Consider the following 20,045-nt stretch of genomic DNA (forward strand, 5'->3'; position numbering starts at 1 on the left):
CCAGAGAAGTGAAAAACTGAAAAGAGGCTGTGCTGCTTTAAGTGTCTCAGCCCTCAGGTACAGTCACTTCCTGCCCTTTGATAAAGCTTACCTGGGCGGCTCCTCCTGTCAGTACCACTGGGCAGTGGGGCACCTGCAGATCAGCATGGTAAGTGGCTTCTATGTTGCTGACAGTGTTGCTGTCAACAGTTGTAGCAAATTTTTTTCATCATGTGTGTCTCTCTTTTCCCCCACCAAACAATTCTTCATAGATTCCTGACACAAGAGAAGAAATTTTTAAAGAGGCATTTGTTTCTTTAAATATCTGTGTTTGGATCAGATTTGAATCTGCTCTGAATCTCATCTATTCATCTATAATTCTGCTGCTTTTAGGACAAGCTTTGTTGATTTGTAGTGGTTCACTGCCTTTAACGGAAGCACTGAGGCAAGATCCTCTCCTTCCTTTAGTTTTTACATTTGCTTTAGACTGAGTGTGCTGGTTTTTCTGTAGAAACCAGTGGCTTTGTTTTTAGTAATGCATTCAGAGTTTCTGGGAACTTCAGAGCCAGGTCACCGTTGCTGAGCTCATAAGTGTGAGGCTGGGTGAAGGGCAGGGACCTCTATGTTGTCCTCTCTTGAGTCTAGTTCTTTGAGGACAATAATTAATACAGTTACTTACAATAATTCTGTTTGGGGACCACCTCTTATGATCCACTTTCCTTTCACTCTCTTGGTTTTTTATTTCTTTTTTTAATTGATGTAGAGTCGCTATACAATATTATATGTTACAGGTGTGCTATATAGTGATTCACAATTTTCAAAGGTCATACTCCATTTGTAATTACTATAAAATATTGGCTCTATTCCCCATGTTGTACAATGTATCCTTGTCACTTATTCTATACCTAATAGTTTGTACCATTTAGTCCCCTACCCCTAAATTGCCCTCCCCCCTTCACTCTCCCCTCCGCTAACCACTAGTTTTTCTCTATATCTGTGAGTCTGCTTCTTTTTGTTATATTCACTAGTTTCTTGTATTTTTTAGATTCCACATATAAGTGATATCATACATGTTTGTCTCTGTCTGACTTATTTCAATTTTTCAAGTCCATCCATGTTGCTGCAAATGGCAAAAATTTGTTCTGTTTTAATGGCTGAGTAATATTCCATTGTGTGTGTGTGTATATATGTGTGTGTGTGTGTGTGTGTGTATATATATATATATATATATATATATATATATATATACCACTTCTTTATCCATTCATCTGTTGATGGACACTCAGGTGGCTTCCATGTCTTGACAATTGTAAATAATGCTGTTATGAACACTGGGGTTCATGTATCTTTTCGAATTAGTGTTTTTGTTTTTCTCAAATATATACCCAGGAGTGGAATTGCTGTTTCATATGACAGTTCTCTTTTTAGTTTTTTGAGAAACCTTCAAACTGTTTTCCACAGTTGCTGCACCAATTTATGTTTCCACCAACAGTGTTATTATCTCTTATGTTCCAGTCACAGTAATTTTTAGTCTTAGAATTTTTAATTCTTAAATGGAAGCAAGAATTCGAATTGCTTTTCATCTTTGATCTTCTCACCCCATTGGACTCTGTCTCCAACATTTTAAGGATGTTTATTTTATATTGTTTTGCTCTTAAAAATTATGCCTTCCTACATCAGGGATCCTTGCAGTAATGGAAATGCTCTGTCTTGAGTGTATCAGTTTTGATATTCTGGGTGTGATCTTGCAAGATATTTCCACTGGAGGAAAACAGGTAAGGGATCCATGAGCTCTTTCTGCATTATTTCTTATAACCACACATGAATCTACAATTCATATTTATCTCAAAATAAAAAGGTAATTTAAAAACTGTGCTGTCCTAGTAATTCCCAATAAGCTTTAAAGCAGCATTTATTAATGTGCTGTGACATCACTACTGATATTCAGTGGGCATTTTACAGTCTTTATTTTATATAGTGTGACTAATATTTTAACAGATAGTTTGGAAAGGAGGAAAAGGCTAAGAATAAGGTGGAGATAGCCTTCTGTCCCTGGGACACAGTTATGAGATAAACTCAGCTGCTTCTCAAACCAGGATGGGCAAGATTGGTGCTTCCTGGGCCAAGTATTCCTGCCAAGTTCAAAAAGCTCAGTTTCCCTCCTATGTCTGTATCACTTGGGAGAACAGTCCCCATGAAGATCAGCAATTGTTTTTCATGTTGGCGATTATTTTTACCGTGAATATTAAGAGCAAGTACCCTGTGTGCATGACCTGTTGGACTGGGTGGAAAACAGCCATGGAAGGATGTTGTGAGAGAAATCTACATGCAATTGGTTTTAATGACACAGAAACAAGGAATTCGCCGCCCCCCTTCACCCCCTCCACCCCCACCCCTCCGCCACTTTTAAGTTTGTACCTAAATCTAGGAATTGGGGTAAGTTTTGATCTGATTACAGTAGCTAATGTACTGAGATCCTCTTAAGTCCTTTGGGAGGAGAGAGGATTGAAGCTGTGCTTTACAGACTCGGGTGTTAGAAGGCTGTTGATGATGGAATATGTTGTTTTGATTTTTCTGTGCCAGATAGAGGTTGGAAAAATTGGTTGGTATTAAGTGAAGTGCTTTGTAAATTGAGTTCACTTCCTTTGTCATGAGAGACATGGTTGCATACAAAAGAAATCAAAGGGAAGTTCTACTCAGGTAATGAACTTGAATTCCTCATAAAGCACAGAGCTCTGTGTTATGCCCGTGACTCAAGGAGACAAAGTACAGGGTTTTTATGGCTGAGCACAAGCAGAGTGAGCAGAGTCTGGGTCAGATGGCAGGGCTGTGACTGGCCACAGAGACCTCCCTCCCCTCCTCCAATCGGTGGTCTTTTTGTGGTTGAATCTCAGACCTTGGGAAAGTGCAGCCACGGACAGACAGAGGAGGGCAGGGTTGCCTATCAGCATATCAGGCAGACAGCCTGAAGGGTCCTGATGATGCAGTAAACAGACTTCTCACCCTGTAAGACCCTCTGCACAGACTTGTTCCATGACCATTGGCAATCAAAACACAACGATATTAAAGCCAGCAATTGCTGTCCCTTTAGATTTTTAGGATTTAACTTTTTCTCCCCTCTCTTAGATGAGTAGATATTTAAATTACAAAAAAAAAGTTGTTTGCCTTAAAAAAAAATAAAAGTGAATGGTAATTTAAAAGTGGGAGAGGAGGGCTTCCCTGGTGGCGCAGTGGTTGAGAGTCCGCCTGCCGATGCAGGGGACGCGGGTTCGTGCCCCGGTCCGGGAGGATCCCGCATGCCGCGGAGCGGCGGGGCCTGTGAGCCATGGCCGCTGAGTCTGTGCGTCCGGAGCCTGTGCTCCGCAACGGGAGAGGCCACAACAGTGAGAGGCCTGCGTACCGCAAAAAAAAAAAAAAAAAAAAGAAAAAAGAAAAAAAAGTGAGAGAGGAGAGGGGAGGCGAATGAGGGTGAAGAAAATAGGTAAGTTTAAACAGGTAAAAAAATTCTACCCAGATGTAACTAGAGTTAATATTTTGATGCATTTTAAAGACTTTTTTTCTGTGCTTATTTTTACTTTTATTTTATTTTATTTGTTTATTTTTATTGATGTATAGTTGATTTACAAAGTTGAGTTAGTTTCTTGTGTACAGCAAAGTGATTCAGTTATACATATATATATTCTTTTTCATATTCTTTTCTATTATGGTTTATTACAGAATGTTGAATACAATTCCCTGTGTCATTCAGTAGGACCTCGTTGTTTATCTATGTTATATGTATTTATATTTATTTCTCCCCTCTTCCCCTTTGGTAACTATAAGTTTGTTTTTTATGTCTGTGGGTCTGTTTCTGTTTTGTAAAGAAGTTCGTTTGTATCATTTTTTAGATTCCACATATAAGTGATATCATATGATATTTGTCCTTCTCTGATTTACTTCACTTAGTATGATAATCTCTAGGCCCATCCATGTTGCTGCAAATGGCATTACTTCATTCTTTTTTATGGCTGAGTAAGCTTATTTTTAAATGTATTTGACATCATACTTTATATACAATTATATAACATACACTTTCACGTAACATTTTAACATAAGTATTTCCCATGTCATACAATTTTTTGGTAACTGTTGAAGGTTTGCATAGCATGCCATTGTATCGATGTACTTTCCTTTAAATGCCCAACAATAGGTAAATGGCTAAGTAGATTGGTTCTTGGTTTTTACTCTTATAAATAATGATACTGTGAATGCCATTGTGCCTAAATCTTTGCATTTTAGATCATTTCTTTCTTTTGTAATTCATTTGTTTATGTCATTTTCCTATTTATCTAATAGATGTCTCAAGTATTTTTTAATTGATGTATATAAAATTGCCTTATGTATAGCTCATATATGAAGGGCTGTACATAAATCCTTTTTTATATACATCAGTATTTTTGTTTGTTTATTATAGTATGGAGTTTTTACATTTTGGGGTTATTAAATCTATAGCATGTTTCCTTGGTAAATTTTGCACTACTTTTAAGCTTAGAACATCCTTCCTTATTTAGAGCACATATGAACAGTAAATGTAAAATCTCAAGATATGAGATTTACTGCAGTGGGTTTTAACATATATCAGGCTGTACATTGATTTTGGTTTTATTCCTTTCCAATAACTAATTTTTTTTCTGGGTGAGAAAGCTTGATTTTATTCATATATGATATGTCTTAACTCATCCTTAGCCCATTACACAATAGATGCTTAATTTATGTTGTGTGAACTGGAGTCCTTGGTTTAATTGTTCCTGAAGCTTACCTGTACCTTGGTTTTTGGTTTCCATGAAACAGTTTTCATTAGCTTTATCACAAAGTTCTCTTGCTGGCATACGCTAGCCTGCTTTCTCTCAGCCCTGAGCGGAACTGCTGAGTGATGTAGCTCGTATTATCATGTTAGGAAGATGCACAGCTGTAACTTAAATACTACGGCTCATTTCAGAGGGAGTGCCTGTCTGTCCACATTGGCCAAGCTGGCGTCCAGATTGGGGATGCCTGTTGGGAGCTCTACTGGCTGGAACACGGAATCCAGCCAGATGGCGTTGTTCTCGACGGCAGGCAGGATCCGCAGGCACGTGCCAGAACGGAGCCTATGGGTGCATCTTTTGATTCCTTCTTTTGTGAGACCAGAGCTGGGAAGCACGTGCCCAGAGCACTCTTCATGGACCTGGAGCCAACTGTTGTAGGTAATGTACATTTTACGTTCTAGTGTGCTTAACCGGGTCCACAACCCAAACAAGCAAGTATCAGTGGGTGGGATCATCAGATTACATGAATCTATCTGAATAGGATCATATGGCCCTTTTCCAAATTTAGAGCATCTCTCAGTGGACACTTAGGGTGATCAGCATGACAAACAAACCCAAAGGGAAGACTAACTTAGCCTTCTTTTTCTGTGTGACGAAAAGAACGAAAACCTTGTTAGTTTCTCCACACAATCTACTGTAACAGAACACTAAATCTTTTCCTGGGTTTGAAAGCCAGTTGCTAGAAGCTTCTGACAAAGAATCTGAAATTTGGCATTACCTGCTTTTAGAGAATAGACTAGTTGAACATGATTCCGAAGAAGGAAGGAGCTAAATAACTCTTCTAATTGTGGGGAAATGATGATTAATGATTATAAAATGATTACTTACAATTATTAACAGCAGACGTTGTAGTATCTCGTGCAAAAACACTTGAAGTGGAGCTGGCGAAATGCTGGGGAGAGAAAGGGTCTTGCTGACTTCAGAGAAAACTACAGAGGAGGGTGGGTTTGGGTTTGGTACTCTGTATCAATTATTTCCCGCTGTGTAATAAATCGCCTCCAAACGTAGCAGTTTAAAACACCAACAAACATTACTTTCTCCATGAATCTGCAGTTTGGACAGGGCTCAGAGGACAGCTCCTCTGGTCCATATGGTGTCAGGAAGGTAGACTCAAGTGGGAGCCGGAAGATTCACTTTGAAATTGGCTCACTCGCTTGGCTGGCGAGTTGGTGCTGGCTGTTGGCTGAGAGCTAAGCAAGGGCTGTGGGGTCTCTGTGGGCTGCTCGTGCATCCTTGTGGCATGGTAGCTGGGTTCCAAGAACAAGCATCGCACGAGAACAAGGCAGAAGTCCATGGCATTTTTATAACCTGGCCTCAGAAGTCACATTGTGTCACTTCAGCTGTCCTCCATGGGTTGAAGCGGTTACAAAGATCCATCCTGGGAAGGGATATAGACCTCACCTCTTGATACAGAAATAGTGAGGTTCTAGAAGCACAAGTGAGATAGGAAATATCATTACAGTCTTCTTTGGAAAATACAATCTGGATTGGAGTTCATTTCCTCATCAGAACGAAGTCTGAATCAAGTAACAAACTGATGGAGAAAGTACGGTGATGTCAACGTGAGGGAAATGATAGAAAGGTTTTTTAAATTAATAGGTGGAAGTTAAGAAATGTCAAGGCCAAGATTTATATTGATTCAGTATTACTCTGCTAAATGTTGTGAAAGAATTAAAAATAAGGAGCTGCTGATGGCTTCAAGAACAGGCAAGACTAGTATGGAACCTGAGAGAGGCAATCACGTCATATTCTGACTTGAGTTATAAGTGCCCTAAGAGAATATCTGAATTTTCGTTTCAAGCAAATGGGAGTTTGCAACTGTGAGCTTTAGCTGGAGTCTGGTGTGCCATGATCCTGGGCAGGGTAGAATACGTCCCCAGAGGACCTTGGTAAATGTGGCTGAAGGAGCAATGTGAGAGGCCACACCCCAGCATTATGAATATTGTAGCAGATATTTTAACCTGTGCTAATCCAAAGAGCTAGGCAAATAGGAGGACCCAGGATCAGAAGCTAAGCAAGCTGGAGGAGAGACAGTCGGCAGGCAAAGACCAGAAGAAATTCCCCAATCCTCTAGAACTCAGCCTGGAGGGAGGGCAATTTTGAGGATCTTGAGCTGGTCCAAACAAAACAACATAAGCTCCAGGGTTTAGAGAGGAGGCACTGATTTTCCTTGTTTTATTCAACAAATAAAAATGCCTCATATGGCCAGACACTATCTTGACATTGGAGAGATATATAGTATCAGTCTTCCTGGAGCTTACATTCTAGTGGGGTGCAGACCTATAAAAGCCAAATAGTGTGTCTGGTGGCGATCGGAGCATGGGGAAAAACAAAGCAGGGCCATAGGGGAAGGGAATATTGCGTGTGGGCTGAGGGGGCTGTTTTTCAAAAGGAACATCAAGGAAAGCTTTACTGAGGAGGTGGTGCGTAGGAATCTGAAGGAAGTGAGGCCTGAGCTTTACCTCTATGGAAATGATCAGAAAAGACCTTATGGACCAAGTGATAGTTCCTCTGAGTCTGGGCAGGGGGATTTTAATAGTTCACAGGTGAGAGAGATGGAAACCATGAGCAAAGACACATCCAGACACCTGTGAGTGTTGTTTCAGCTTGAAAATGAGGAGGACATTGATATAGGGGAGTCCTAGAAGGCTTAACCTGGAATGGAGGTAAGGAAGCCAAGGAACCATCAAATAATAATCATGTTTAAAAACCACCAAAGTCCCTGTGGATGCTGGTTAAGGATGCTGGGCCAGGTACATGGTCTCTGAGCAGGGTGGAAACATGGCAGAAATTTGTATACTTGTGTATGGTGGTGCTATATCACTGATCTCCCAGAAAGTGGATTTTACTGAAGGAATTTATGGAACTAACCACCCTCAAGAACTCAATTGGACATTGTCTTGAAGAAGCAGGCTTCCATAGATTCCCTACTTAAACTGAACTCAGCCTTATAGCTTCAGGTGAGAAGCAGGTAGTCTACCTGGAATTATATGCCCACTTGTTTGTAAATATATCTTTAAAACATCCCAACTTTGGTGTTTGTTTTTTGGTGTGCATATGTTAGTTAAAAGTAATTTCAACTCAGTTTTATTAAATTTAAACATTTAGGGGTGTACCAAATTGTGGTCATATACATGGTCATACACAGGAGAGCAAGGTGTACTGAGGGGACCACCTTGCTCTTAGAAAATGAATGCTTTTCCTCTTAGGCAGGAGCTTCTAGGTATCTGATGCCAAGGCCATTGAGGTACATCTGCATAAATGCATGACATGAAGCCATTATCATTATTATTTATAATTGTTATATGGGCCATGCATCATGCTCTGTGGTCTTTAATCCTCATGATAACTCACTGGGGTAGGTCTTGCTATCATCCTTATTTGTGAGAGGATATAACTGGGGCTTAGAGACACTAAGTAACTGCTCTATAGCTAAATGAGGAAGGCCAGCCATGCACCCAGGAAATTGATTCTTGAGCACATGCTCTGAACTGCTATGCAATGCGTATCCTACCCGCTATAACCAGGACAACATTCCCAGAACCTCCCTAGCCCTCAAATGCTGCTGCGTCGATCTTCAGGAATCACGCTGTTTGGATAATTCTAAGGTAGGTGAGTGTGATCCGGCCCTTGGGCATGCTGTGTCTTGATGTTTTCTTGTTTTAAAAGGGAATGAAACCAGCAAGGGTTATGCTTGGTTGTATGGAATACTGACATCTTCACGCTATTTCCCTGCTTCAGGCATTTGTGTTAACTGCACCAAGTGGTGTGGGCATTTGAGTTTGCATGCTTCTCTCTTTTTTTTTTTTAACATCTTTATTGGAGTATAATTGCTTTACAACGGTGTGTTAGTTTCTGCTTTATAAAAAAGTGAATCAGCTATACATATATCCCCATATCTCCTCCCTCTTGCATCTCCCTCCTACCCTCCCTATCCCACCCCTCTAGGTGGTCACAAAGCACCGAGCTGATCTCCCTGTACTATGAGTCTGCTTCTCACTAGCTATCTATTTTACATTTGGTAGTGTATATGTGTCCATGCCACTCTCTCACTTTGTCCCAGCTTACACTTCCCCCTCCCCATGTCAAGTCCATTCTCTACATCTGCATCTTTATTCCTATCCTGCTCCTAGGTTCTTCAGAACCATGGTTTTTTTCTGTTTTTTGTTTTGTTTTTTTTAGATTCCATGTATATGTGTTAGTGTATGGTATTTGTTTTTCTCTTACTGACTTACTTCACTCTGTATGACAGACTCTAGGTCCATCCACCTCACTACAAATAACTCAGTTTTGTTCCTTTTTATGGCTGAGTAATATTCCGTTGTATATATGTGCCACATCTTCTTTATCTATTCATCTGTCGATGCACACTTAGGTTGTTTCCATGTCCTGGCTATTGTAAATAGAGCTGCAATGAACATTGTGGTACATGACTCTTTTTGAATTATGGTTTCCTCAGGGTATATGACCAGCAGTGGGATTGCTGGGTCGTATGGTAGTTCTATTTTAGTTTTTTAAGGAACCTCCATACCGTTCTCCATAGTGGCTGTATCAATTTACATTCCCACCAACAGTGCAAGAGTGTTCCCTTTTCTCCACACCCTCTCCACCATTTATTGTTTGTAGATTTTTTGATGATGGCCATTCTGACTGGTGTGAGGTGATACTTCATTGTAGTTTTGATTTGCATTTCTCTAATGATTAGTGATGTTGAGCATCCTTTCATGTGTTTGTTGGCAATCTGTATATCTTCTTTGGAGAAATGTCTATTTAGGTCTTCTGCCCATTTTTGGATTGGGTTGTTTGTTTTTTGATATTGAGCTGCATGAGCTGCTTGTAAATTTTGGAGATTAATCCTTTGTCAGTTTCTTCATTTGTAAATATTTTCTCCCATTCTGAGGGTTGTCTTTTCATCTTGTTTATGTTTTCCTTTGCTGTGCAAAAGCTTTCAAGTTCCATTAGGTCCCATTTGTTTATTGTTGTTTTTATTTCCATTTCTCTAGGAGGTGGGTCAGAAAGGATCTTGCTGTGATTTATGTTGTAGAGTGTTCTTCCTGTTTTCCTCTAAGAGTTTTATAGTGTATGACCTTACATTTAGGTCTTTAATCCATTTTGAGTTTATTTTTGTGTATGGTGTTAGGGAGTGTTCTAATTTCATTCTTTTACATGTAGCAGTCCAGTTTTCCCAGCACCACTTATTGAAGAGGCTGTCTTTTCTCCATTGTATATTCTTGCCTCCTTTATCAAAAATAAGGTGACCATATGTGTGTGGGTTTACCTCGGGCTTTCTATCCTGTTCCATTGATCTATATTTCTGTTTTTGTGCCAGTACCATACCATCTTGATTACTGTAGCTTTGTAGTATAGTCTGAAGCCCAGGAACCTGATTCCTCCAGCTCCATTTTTCTTGTGAAAGCCTCTTTTTAAGCATATAACTAATCATTTAGATTGGTATGCTTTTCCAGCACACAGCTGGCTCTTTATCTTAAAATGCAAAAGTACCACGCATGTGTGGTGGGTTGAATGTTGTCCCCCCAAAACTCTGCACCCACCTAGCACCCTAGAATATGAGTTTATTTGGAACTGGGGTCTTTGCAGATGTACATAGTTAAGATGAGGTCATACCAGATTAGGGAGGCCCTATGTCCAATGATCTGGTTGGATATATGGATGATATATGGCCCATATAACAATTATAAATAATAATGATAAAATTGGCTTGATGACATGTATTTATGCAGATGTACCCCAATGGACTTGGCATCAGATACCTAGAAGCTCCTGCCTAAGAGGAAAGACACTCATTTTCTAAGAGCAGGGTGGTCCCCTCAGTACACCTTATGAGAAGAGAGAACACACGGACAGGAAAAGGGGGCATTGTGATGGGAGCAGAGATGATGTGATGTAGCTGCCGGCCAAGAACTCCAAGAAATGTATGCAGTCACCAGAAGCTGGGAGAGAGGCATGCGGCCATTTCTCCACCAGAGCCTCCAGAAGGAACCAACCCTGCCGACATCTGGACATTGAACTTACAGCCTCCTGAACTATGAGGCAATAAATCTCCCTTGTTTTAAGCCACCAAGTTTGTTGTACTTTGTTACAGTAGCCCTGAGAAACTAATAAAGGGTGTATGACGGAAAAATGTGCTTTCAATTTATATGGGGATAATTATACCTTTTCCTCGATTAAGAAGGGCCAGTTGGGCAGTTTAAATCCATTTCTTTATAGGACATTAGAAGAGAGAAAGCGAGTCAGGGTACAGGGCTGTGCAAGAGTTAGGGCTGGGATGGAGTGGACTGCACTGACCTCCTTTCCTCTTGGCAGATGAGATCCGTGCAGGCAGGTACCGCTCACTCTTCCACCCGGAGCAGCTCGTCAGCGGAAAGGAGGATGCTGCAAATAACTATGCCCGTGGTCGCTACTCTGTGGGGCCAGAGATCCTTGATCTGGTGCTGGAGAGGCTCCGAAAGCTGGCAAGTTGCTCCTCTCTCCTTCCACAGGCAGTGCCTGTGTGCCTGTGATCTTGCGGGACCCGCCCAAGCAGCACTTTCTACCTACGCCTCCATCACCACCCAACCTCTCCCCTGGGAGCCTCCTGCGCATGCTCAAAGCTGGGCTGGTCCTGATGTGGGCACTGACTACCTTCCTTACTAGGCAGGGGAAAGAAGCCTTTGCACTTACTGTACAGCCCCCATCGACTATTTTGTTTTTCCTTTTATATTTATGAGGAAATATTTTATTTTATCTCCCCCCGTTTTATTGAGGTATAATTGACCTATAACATTGTGTAAAGTTAAGGTGTACATCATGGTGATGTGACACAGGAATATATTGCCAAATGATCACCACAATCAGGCTAGTTAATACATCCATCCCTCACATAATTACATTTTTGTGTGTGTGGAGACGACAACATTTAAGATCTGTTCTCTTAGCAGCTTTCAAGTTTACAACACAGTGCTGTTAACTACAGTCACCATGCTGTACATTAGATCCCAATAACTTAATCATCTTATAACTGGAAGTTTATACGCTTTGAGCAGCATCTCCCACCCCCCGACCCCAGCTCCTCACAACTACTATTCTACTCTGTTTCTATGAGTTTGGCTTTTTCGATTCCACATATAAGTGAGATGATGCAGTACTTTTCTTTCTCTGTCTGACTTATTTCACTTTGCTTAACTGCCCACAAGGTCCATCCACGTTGTCACAAACAGCAGGGTTTCCTTCTTTTTAGTGACTAGCCCCCATCTACTCCTGCTTCTGCTGACTCATGGCATATCTTTTTATCAGAGACTTCCAAAGAACTCTAAAACTTGTCATTTTCCAATAGTTACTAAGATCTGTAAAGTTAACAGGAGGCACATCCTACCTGGAGATCAGTTACTCTTTACTGACAGTTAATTCTTCCCTAAGGACCTGTGTCTGGAGAATCCTTTGTCTAGTAAAAATTTTGATGTTTGGCATAATCGTTAGGGAATACAGTATCTTTTACACCAGCACAGTAGATTGGGTGTGAAAATGAAAGGTACTTCATCTACTGGGGGGGGGGGATTATATTACTTCAATATTTTGCTTGTCATTTTCTTTGTTATTGATAAAGACCTTACTTTAGATCACATACAGATAAATTCATCAGGGGTAGCAAAAGACAGTTGAATATTTATGCTTTGCTTACAGTAAAACTCGAAGCACTTCCCCCACTCCAGAAGTAACTTCTCAAGTATGTTTCAAAGTAAATATGTTTGTGATGAGTTAGTGATGGTAAACCAGTTCTTTCTGAAAGTTTCTGTTTGTTTTGGGGTACTAGTTGTGTCCCACGGTTACCACTGCTTCTGGGTTTATTTGGCTGAATTCTTACGTCCCTTTTACTTTCCCTAGGCGGAACAGTGCAGTGGTCTTCAGGGATTTTTGATTTTCCGAAGCTTTGGAGGAGGCACTGGATCAGGATTTACGTCTCTCTTAATGGAGCAGCTCTCCATAGACTACAGCACGAAGGCTAAACTGGAGTTCTCTGTCTACCCAGCCCCTCGGATCTCCACGGCTATAGTGGAGCCTTACAACACCATCCTCACCACCCATCCCACCATAGAACATGCGGACTGTACCTTCCTGGTGGATAACGAGGCCATCTATGACATATGCCATCGCAAACTTGACGTTGAACACCCGTCTTATGCCAGCATCAACAGACTGCTGAGTCAGGCAGTATCTTCCATCACCACTTCCCTTCGGTTTGAGGGGGCCCTGAACGTGGACCTGATTGAATTCCAGACCAACCTCGTACCTTACCCTAGAATACACTTCCTCATGACCAGCTTCGCCCCCATCATCTCTGCGGACAACGCCCACCACGAGGAGCCCTCTGTGTCAGACATCACAGCTGCTTGCTTCGAGTCCTCCAACCAGCTGGTCAAGTGTGACTCTCGCCTGGGGAAGTACGTGGCCTGCTGCCTGCTCTACAGAGGGGATGTGGTCCCCAAGGATGTGAACACGGCAATTGCAGCCATGAAGACAAGGAACTCTGTCCAGTTTGTAGATTGGTGTCCAACTGGATTCAAGGTGGGCATCAATGGTCATCCCCCCCGGGCAGTGCCGGGAGGGGACCTGGCCGAGGTCCAGCGGGCTGTCTGTATGCTGAGCAACAGCACGGCGGTCGTGGAGGCCTGGGCCCGCCTGGGACACAAGTTCGACCTCATGTACGCCAAGAAGGCGTTTCTGCACTGGTATATTAGGGAAGGCATGGAGGAAGGCGAGTTTGTAGAAGCCAGGGAAGACTTGGCAGTCTTGGAGAAGGATTACGAGGAAGTGGGGCGAAGTTTCTGATGCAGATCTGACTGGTGACAATGAATGCTAAGCTTAAGTGTCATGCTTTACACTTAAAGGCTAGAGTTCCCTTGATGAGGAAATTAAGGAAATTAAGTCAAGCGAGATCCCGAGTTCCAATCAAATGGGTCCATATTAACAATGAGCCCACATTTCCTTGTCTGTTAGTGTCACTCAGCACTGCACCCTGTGAACCTTCTAAGATTTGGAGTCCTTTGAATTTCTGGGGCTCATCTTTTTTTTTTTTTGTCAGAATGGAAACCTGGTTTTATTCTTTGCTTTTTCAACCAAGTGACTGTGAAACCCTAAAGTGAATGCTCTTCCTTTCCTGTTCCTGAGGTGGAAAATAGCATGTAATGATTATTAATGTTATTTTCCCATATATATATATTTTGTACATTGATTAAATAATGAATATTTTCAATATGAGTCTTTTCCTTCTTCCAAGGCCTTAAGGTCTCAGTTTGCTTTTTATACAGACAAACAAATAAACAAACAACAAGAATATTCTTGGGCTTTTCAGAAGTTTGAATCTGTGTGTCCTGCGGGTCAGAAGGTGAAAGTGATTTCTTTCCGCTCCTCTGTCCTTGAGTACGTGTTCTGGAAGCATGGCCAGCAGAACCCTGCATGGGAGCCATTTAAGATGTTGAGAAAAATTGCAGATTCTTGAGCTTCGTTATGGACTTGCTAAATGAGAAGCCCCGGGAATTGGAGGGAGGGTCATCTGAGGATTTAAGTTCAAAAACCACTTCACGGAATTAACTTTGGGTATTAAACTGACTCATGTTCAAACAGGTGATAATTTAAAATGGACAAAACAGCTATAAATGCATTAAAACGACTAGCTGGATTTTAAAGATCCACGATGTTTAGTCTACTAGTTGGAAGTAAGATAAGACACCGCAAAGGTGCTCGCTTGGGCTGAGGTGTTGCTCTCGAGCTGATTGTAGGTAGGTTTCAGGTGCCTCATTCATCTACAGGGCTGACCTTTCAGCCTGGGCCCTCCAGTTACGCTCTCTTGGTCTCCACGCGGTCAGTGCTTTTGGTCCGGCTGGACAACTGAAGGTAACAGGCTCTAAAGCCTTGGCTGGAGGCCTAACGTTGTGGTTCTTGGTGTGAGATTTATCAAAGTGCAATGCTACCACCTTCTTTTTGCGTGTGCCACCTGGACCTGAGAACTGCCGCTCCATCTTTAACACTTTCCTGGTAGATGCTTTTACGAACCAAAATCACTGCACTGAGATGTGGCCTTTAAGAGCTTCATTCCAACAATGTACCACTTTGCTTATTTTCAGCTCACACTGCTGTCACCACGGAGGCTAATGACTGCAGTTTGGTGGAAGTATTGCTTAGACACTCTTCACCGTGTTTGCACGCATTCCGTTCAAGCTAGACGGCTCACCCCTTCCCAGCACGTTGTTTTTCTTTTCTTCCTCTCTCCTCTGCCTCTGCTCCTTCTCACTACTTTCTCTCTTCTTTCCTTCTGTGACCGTGGGGTGAATTCCGACTTCAAACCCAGATCAGACGTCACCTGTTGCCTGTGGCCTCTTGGGAATATAGAGAGAGTGGAGATACACTATGAGGTTTCTCACTATATTGAAAATACTGTAGTAAATTCTCATTGATGAAATATATTTTTTCATGTGAATATCCTACATAGTTGTCTGAACGTTTAGTAGGCTTTTACTAAGAAAAAATGTTTTTATGTACATGTGTTATTCCCCGCTTTGGACACTGGAGGGCGCTAGTGAAATGCTTAAATAATTGCTGTTAGCTTTTTTTTAGTGTTACATTTGAATGTGTGTGTGTGTGTGTGTGTGTGGGCGTGCGCACATGTGTGAAAAGACATTTAGAAAACTCAGAAAAGAACATCTAGAAGTTTCCTTTTGTTTTTAACAACTAATAAACTACTAAAATTAAGATTATAATCCTAAACATTTCTTAAATTTTTAAGTTCAGCTTGTAAATCTTATTATTTCTAAGTTTAGCAAAGTTAAATAATCACTTTTAAAGGAATATGTTTGAATTTTTGGTGCCCTTTGCAATCTTAGATAAATCCTCAAATATTTTAGGTTGTATTTATAAATTTATTTTATTTTAAGAATTTTAATTGTCTGACAAACTTTCCCAAGTACTCTAATTCTTTTAGAATTTGAAAAAGATTAGATACATGTATATGTATAACTGAATCACTTTGCGGTACACCTGAAACTATCATAATATTGTTAATCAACTATACTCCAGTATAAAATAAAAAGTTAAAAAAAAATCTAATTCTTTTAAAATTGAACGAAGTAAACTATAAATATGGTGATTAGTGTTCCTATATGTTCCAGACTGTCTATAAACTAGTAAGATTTTTAAGATCACAGGTGTAAATTATTTACTCAATTTACATATTTAAAATCGGAATTATAAGGCTGACTATGATTCTTTTAGGCCAAATACTCTTAAATATTATACATACTGCACTTTAAATGCTAATTATGCACAGATTCCTTGTCACAAGAAGTTTAATAATCCTTACTTAATTAACTCATTCACCAGTTATTTACTGAGTGCCTGTCATGTGTTCCTCATTATTCTGACCACCGGGGATAAACATTAAGCCCTCCCGCCCCACCCCCCCAAAAACCCCTGCCCTCATGGTTTATATGGTAGTGAAGGTGGGGTGAAAGACAATAAACATGTTAAATAAGTAAGTTATATTGCATGTTAAAGGTGATGGGTACAATAGTGCACAAAGGAAATAATAGAGCCTGGTAAGGGGAAAGGAGGTTGCAATTTGAAATAGGGTGGTTACTAAAGGCCTCAGTGAGAAAGAGGCATTTGACAAGGAGTTGGAGGAAGTGACACAGGGAGAATGCAGATGCCTGGAGGAAGAACATACCTGGCAAACGGAACCTGCAAAGGAGACTCAGAAGGAGGGGCTATTGAGGAACGAGGGAAACAGAGTATGATGTCCTGAAAGCCAGACTGGAAAAAAAAGTGTGTGCGGGGGACAGGTGGTGGTTCACTGGGTCGAGTGATTCTTACAGATCAAGAGGCGTGAGGGCGGAGGCTTGACCACTGAATTCAGCAACGTAGGGGTTCTGGCTGACCTTCGTGAGCAGTTTCAGTGGAAGGGTAGGGATGGACATCTGACTTCGAGAATGAGAGGTAAGTAGAGGGAACTTCCAAGGGAGCTCTGTCAAAGGGAGCAGAGGGATGGCCACCGCCCAGAAGGGGTCAAGGGCTTGTAGGCTGTCGTGTAGGTTTCTGTGCCAATGTGAACCAGGCAGCGGGTGGGGTGACACTGACTACGTGGGAGGAAGAAGGGCCAGTTGTTGGCTCAATGTTGTAAGCAGTCGAGAGGGGATGGGAAGCTGATGCAGAGCACAGTGTGGCCCTCCACCAGGCGCGGCTGGGCGTGTGGGTTTCTAGCGTAGAAACGAGGGCAGAGTGCATGAGTCCACTGGATAGGGAGGATCTATGAGAGGTTTGAGGAAAGAAGAGGAGGGAGAGTCTAGGACAGTAGGCATGTGAATGGTGTAGAGAGATGTGGCCTAATTGCTGAACAGCTTTAAGAGCCCATTTGAGGCGTCTTGTCAGGATTTTAAAGTGAGATCAATCAGTGTGTGTGTGTGTGTGTGTGTGTGTGTGTGTGTGTGTGTGTGTGTGTGTTAAGCTGTGTTCAGCTTCAAGGTACAGGGGCGGTATGGTGGAGTGTTTGAATTTCTCAGGGTTTAATGAATTAGGCAAAGCAAAAGTGGAACAAGAGAATGACAGGTGTCTACAAAAAACAATGATAATGATTGACCACGGCGTTTAAACTGGTAAAGAGTGAAGAGATGTTATGAGCAGAGGGTGAGGGACAGTGAAAAGGTAGCAGGATCAACGGATTACTGGTCTCAGTGGGGCTGAAAGACCATTGGAGTTGGTGTCCTACAGAAAGCGAGCTGGAGAGATGGGAGGGGCCGGTCCGACTGTGTATGATCTGTGAGGATGAAGTCTGGGGTGTGGCCATGGGATCGCGTGGCCGAGAGATGGTGTTGGACGGGGTCAGGAAGTAGACCTGAGACCCGGGATGTGGGGCAGGTCATCTTATGCATGTCAAAATCACCAATCGTCAGGGCAGGAGGGGTGTCAGAGAGGTTGGTGAGCTAAAATGATCAGGAACTGAGGCAGGCTGACCCAGGTTCTGGTAAAGAACAGTGCCAACAGGGTGGTTAGGCTGATTCGATCCTAAGACATGAGGTTCAAGCTGGGGGATGATGATTTAGGGAGGAAGGAGACAGGACTATCTCCTGGGGTTAAAGATGCTCGCCCCTTAAGAAAACACCATGTCATCCCATAGGCTTGGGGTTACCTTCCCAAGATAACTTTTTTGTCTTTTGCCTTCCCAGCTTGCTGAGGCTTCTAAGTGATGCTGACTAGGCTGTGACAGGATCTTGGCAGCTCTCATGGACGTGCTGAACCCTAGGCAACAGTCCATAACAGAAACTTCAATAATTAAAGGACGAGGTGGGATCGCTGTGTCCTATGCCTGAAACTAATATGACGGTGTATGTTGATTACACCTCAATAAAAATACATTTAAAAAAGAACGAAGTGTCCCATAGCGCACCCTTAGATTTGAGTCTAACTAACTAACCTAACTAAGGTTAGTTTTCAAGTCTGATTCCATCTGTGGTTCTTACTAAGGTAGCTAGCTACACCATTTGATTAGGTTTTGTCTTTCTCTGGCTCTTAATATATAATCAATGTCTTTTAGTTTAATACTACATACGTTTGAGCTCATGTACCTCCCATTTCTTGGAATTACATAAAATATCTGATTGAATTCTGGGTATCACTCGGCTTTCCCTAATTATTTGGTTACAGCTTCCAAAATTATTCCACTGCCATGCAGCAGGCACCGTTGTCAGCTGTTGGTATTTGTTTGCGGGGTTTCTTGTTGGGTAGAACATTTGGAGATCCTGTTATCCATGCACTTGTCTCCTTGGAGAAGGTTCACTTGGCGTTTGAGCCTCACTTTATTTTAAAAAGAGAGCTTAAACCCGTTTTTTCAAGAGAGCTCAACACAGCTCTCCCCCTTCCCCCCGCCCTCCGCAAATGATTTTACAAAGTGAAATCGAGAGTGAATCTTGGTTTTACAAGGTGAACTCAAAGGTGGCAGATGGCAGCGGTGGCGATCTCTGCATGTGGCCTTCTCCCTTCTCACATGTTGATGTGACTGTGACGGGGTCCATTCTGGGGACTGGAGCTGGGACAGCAGAATGCTGGGCTCAGCAGGAGCCCCCGGCAGGAAACCTGTGCTTTCCCACTGTTCTTGGTGGGTCCAGCTTTGGCAAATACTCCTTAGTTTATTAAGCAGATGCTTCTGTTCACCTGTAAATCACCTGTAAGGCTCCGAGGGCATTCTAAACACCAGACCACCTGCTGAAGACATAATAAGTCCTAGTATCTGTGTGGGGCTTTCCCAGCTGCTTCCACGTTTGTGGTTCACTGGGGCTCGTGCTAGCCCTGGAAGGCAACAACATGGTTCATGTTTTTATGCCCTTTGTACACGTGAAGGGCCAGCTCTGCATGGAGGAATGAGCAGAGGCTTTGTGGCCAGAGAGATCTGACTGTCACTTACCAGCCGGGAGACCTTGGACAGTTCCCTCACTTCTCTGGGCTCCAATCTCTTGCTTCAGGTGCAAAGCTGAATCCTCTAGGATTCTGTTACATATGCCATTCCCCTTCCCCTGCCAGTAAACCTCACCACCGTAGATACATTTTAGCTTATACGTGATGGTGTATTTGCAAAAAGAGCAAGAGAAAATCTGGCATTTGCAATGATCTGTGCCTTCTTTTTTTTTAAATCACCCTTTTGATTGGAGCTTTTGTGATATAGGTACCATCATTCAAAACAAAGCAAAACAAAACCTTTTAAAGCTGCTTATCAAAGTCCGCTAGAGGCTGCTGTTATCAAGGCTTTGCTCACCTAGCCAAAGGTCCTGAGGAGACAGCTGTGAACTTGGGCGTGCTTGGGGGCACCAGCTGCAACTTTTAAGTTCTCCTAGTTTTCGGTTGTTCATGGAAATGTCACACCTGCTTGATTTTTTCCTTAGCCAAGCTAATCTCCTGCTTCGTGTCCTTTGCACCTTTGGCGTGAACAGAATATGCACTATTAAAGCAAAAATAAATATTAAATGCAAATTTTAAGAAATCTTCAAAATGGAAAAAAAATAGTTACTTTAAAATATACTCATGAGAACTCCATGAGGTCACATTCATAAAGAGATTTCATGGCACATCAGCACTGAGGCAAGTTAAAGGATTTGCTCAGAGGCACATAAGAAGAGGAACCCAGACTTAAGGTAGGTATTCTGAGTCTCGGGCAGGATTCTTTCTGCTCTATCATGAGGGTTT

The 20,045-nt window shown here is 42.0% G+C and overlaps 1 protein-coding gene across 2 annotated transcripts; it reads left to right on the forward strand.

Annotated features, from left to right (window-relative positions):
* The first annotated feature begins 4,945 nt into the window (after positions 1-4,945).
* TUBAL3 (tubulin alpha like 3) lies at positions 4,946-14,225 on the forward strand. Of its 2 annotated transcripts, XM_089906590.1 has the most exons (3): positions 4,946-5,201; positions 11,148-11,296; positions 12,705-14,225. In XM_089906590.1, exons 1-3 carry the CDS (start codon positions 5,108-5,110, stop codon positions 13,647-13,649), a joined length of 1,188 nt encoding a protein of 395 aa, XP_089762716.1. In that variant the 5' UTR covers positions 4,946-5,107; the 3' UTR covers positions 13,650-14,225. The 2 variants fall into 2 exon arrangements, 1 of the variants encoding a protein (XP_089762716.1); XR_016391933.1 differs by lacking the exon at positions 12,705-14,225 and having other exon boundaries at positions 5,098-5,201; positions 10,565-11,236.
* Positions 14,226-20,045: the final 5,820 nt, after the last annotated feature.

Source organism: Delphinapterus leucas, chromosome 2 (assembly GCF_059928025.1).
Source record: "Delphinapterus leucas isolate spDelLeu-1000000601 "Yukka" chromosome 2, BTC_Dleu_Yukka2, whole genome shotgun sequence".
Classification (NCBI taxonomy): domain Eukaryota; kingdom Metazoa; phylum Chordata; class Mammalia; order Artiodactyla; family Monodontidae; genus Delphinapterus; species Delphinapterus leucas.

Bases quoted from the DNA above. Each gene is read 5' to 3' on its own strand.
- TUBAL3 (XM_089906590.1), top strand. From the start codon at position 5,108: ATGGGTGCATCTTTTGATTCCTTCTTTTGTGAGACCAGAGCTGGGAAG. The intron at 5,202-11,147 runs GTAATGTACATT...TCCTCTTGGCAG, and splicing joins CCTGGAGCCAACTGTTGTAG to ATGAGATCCGTGCAGGCAGG. The intron at 11,297-12,704 runs GCAAGTTGCTCC...TACTTTCCCTAG, and splicing joins TGGAGAGGCTCCGAAAGCTG to GCGGAACAGTGCAGTGGTCT.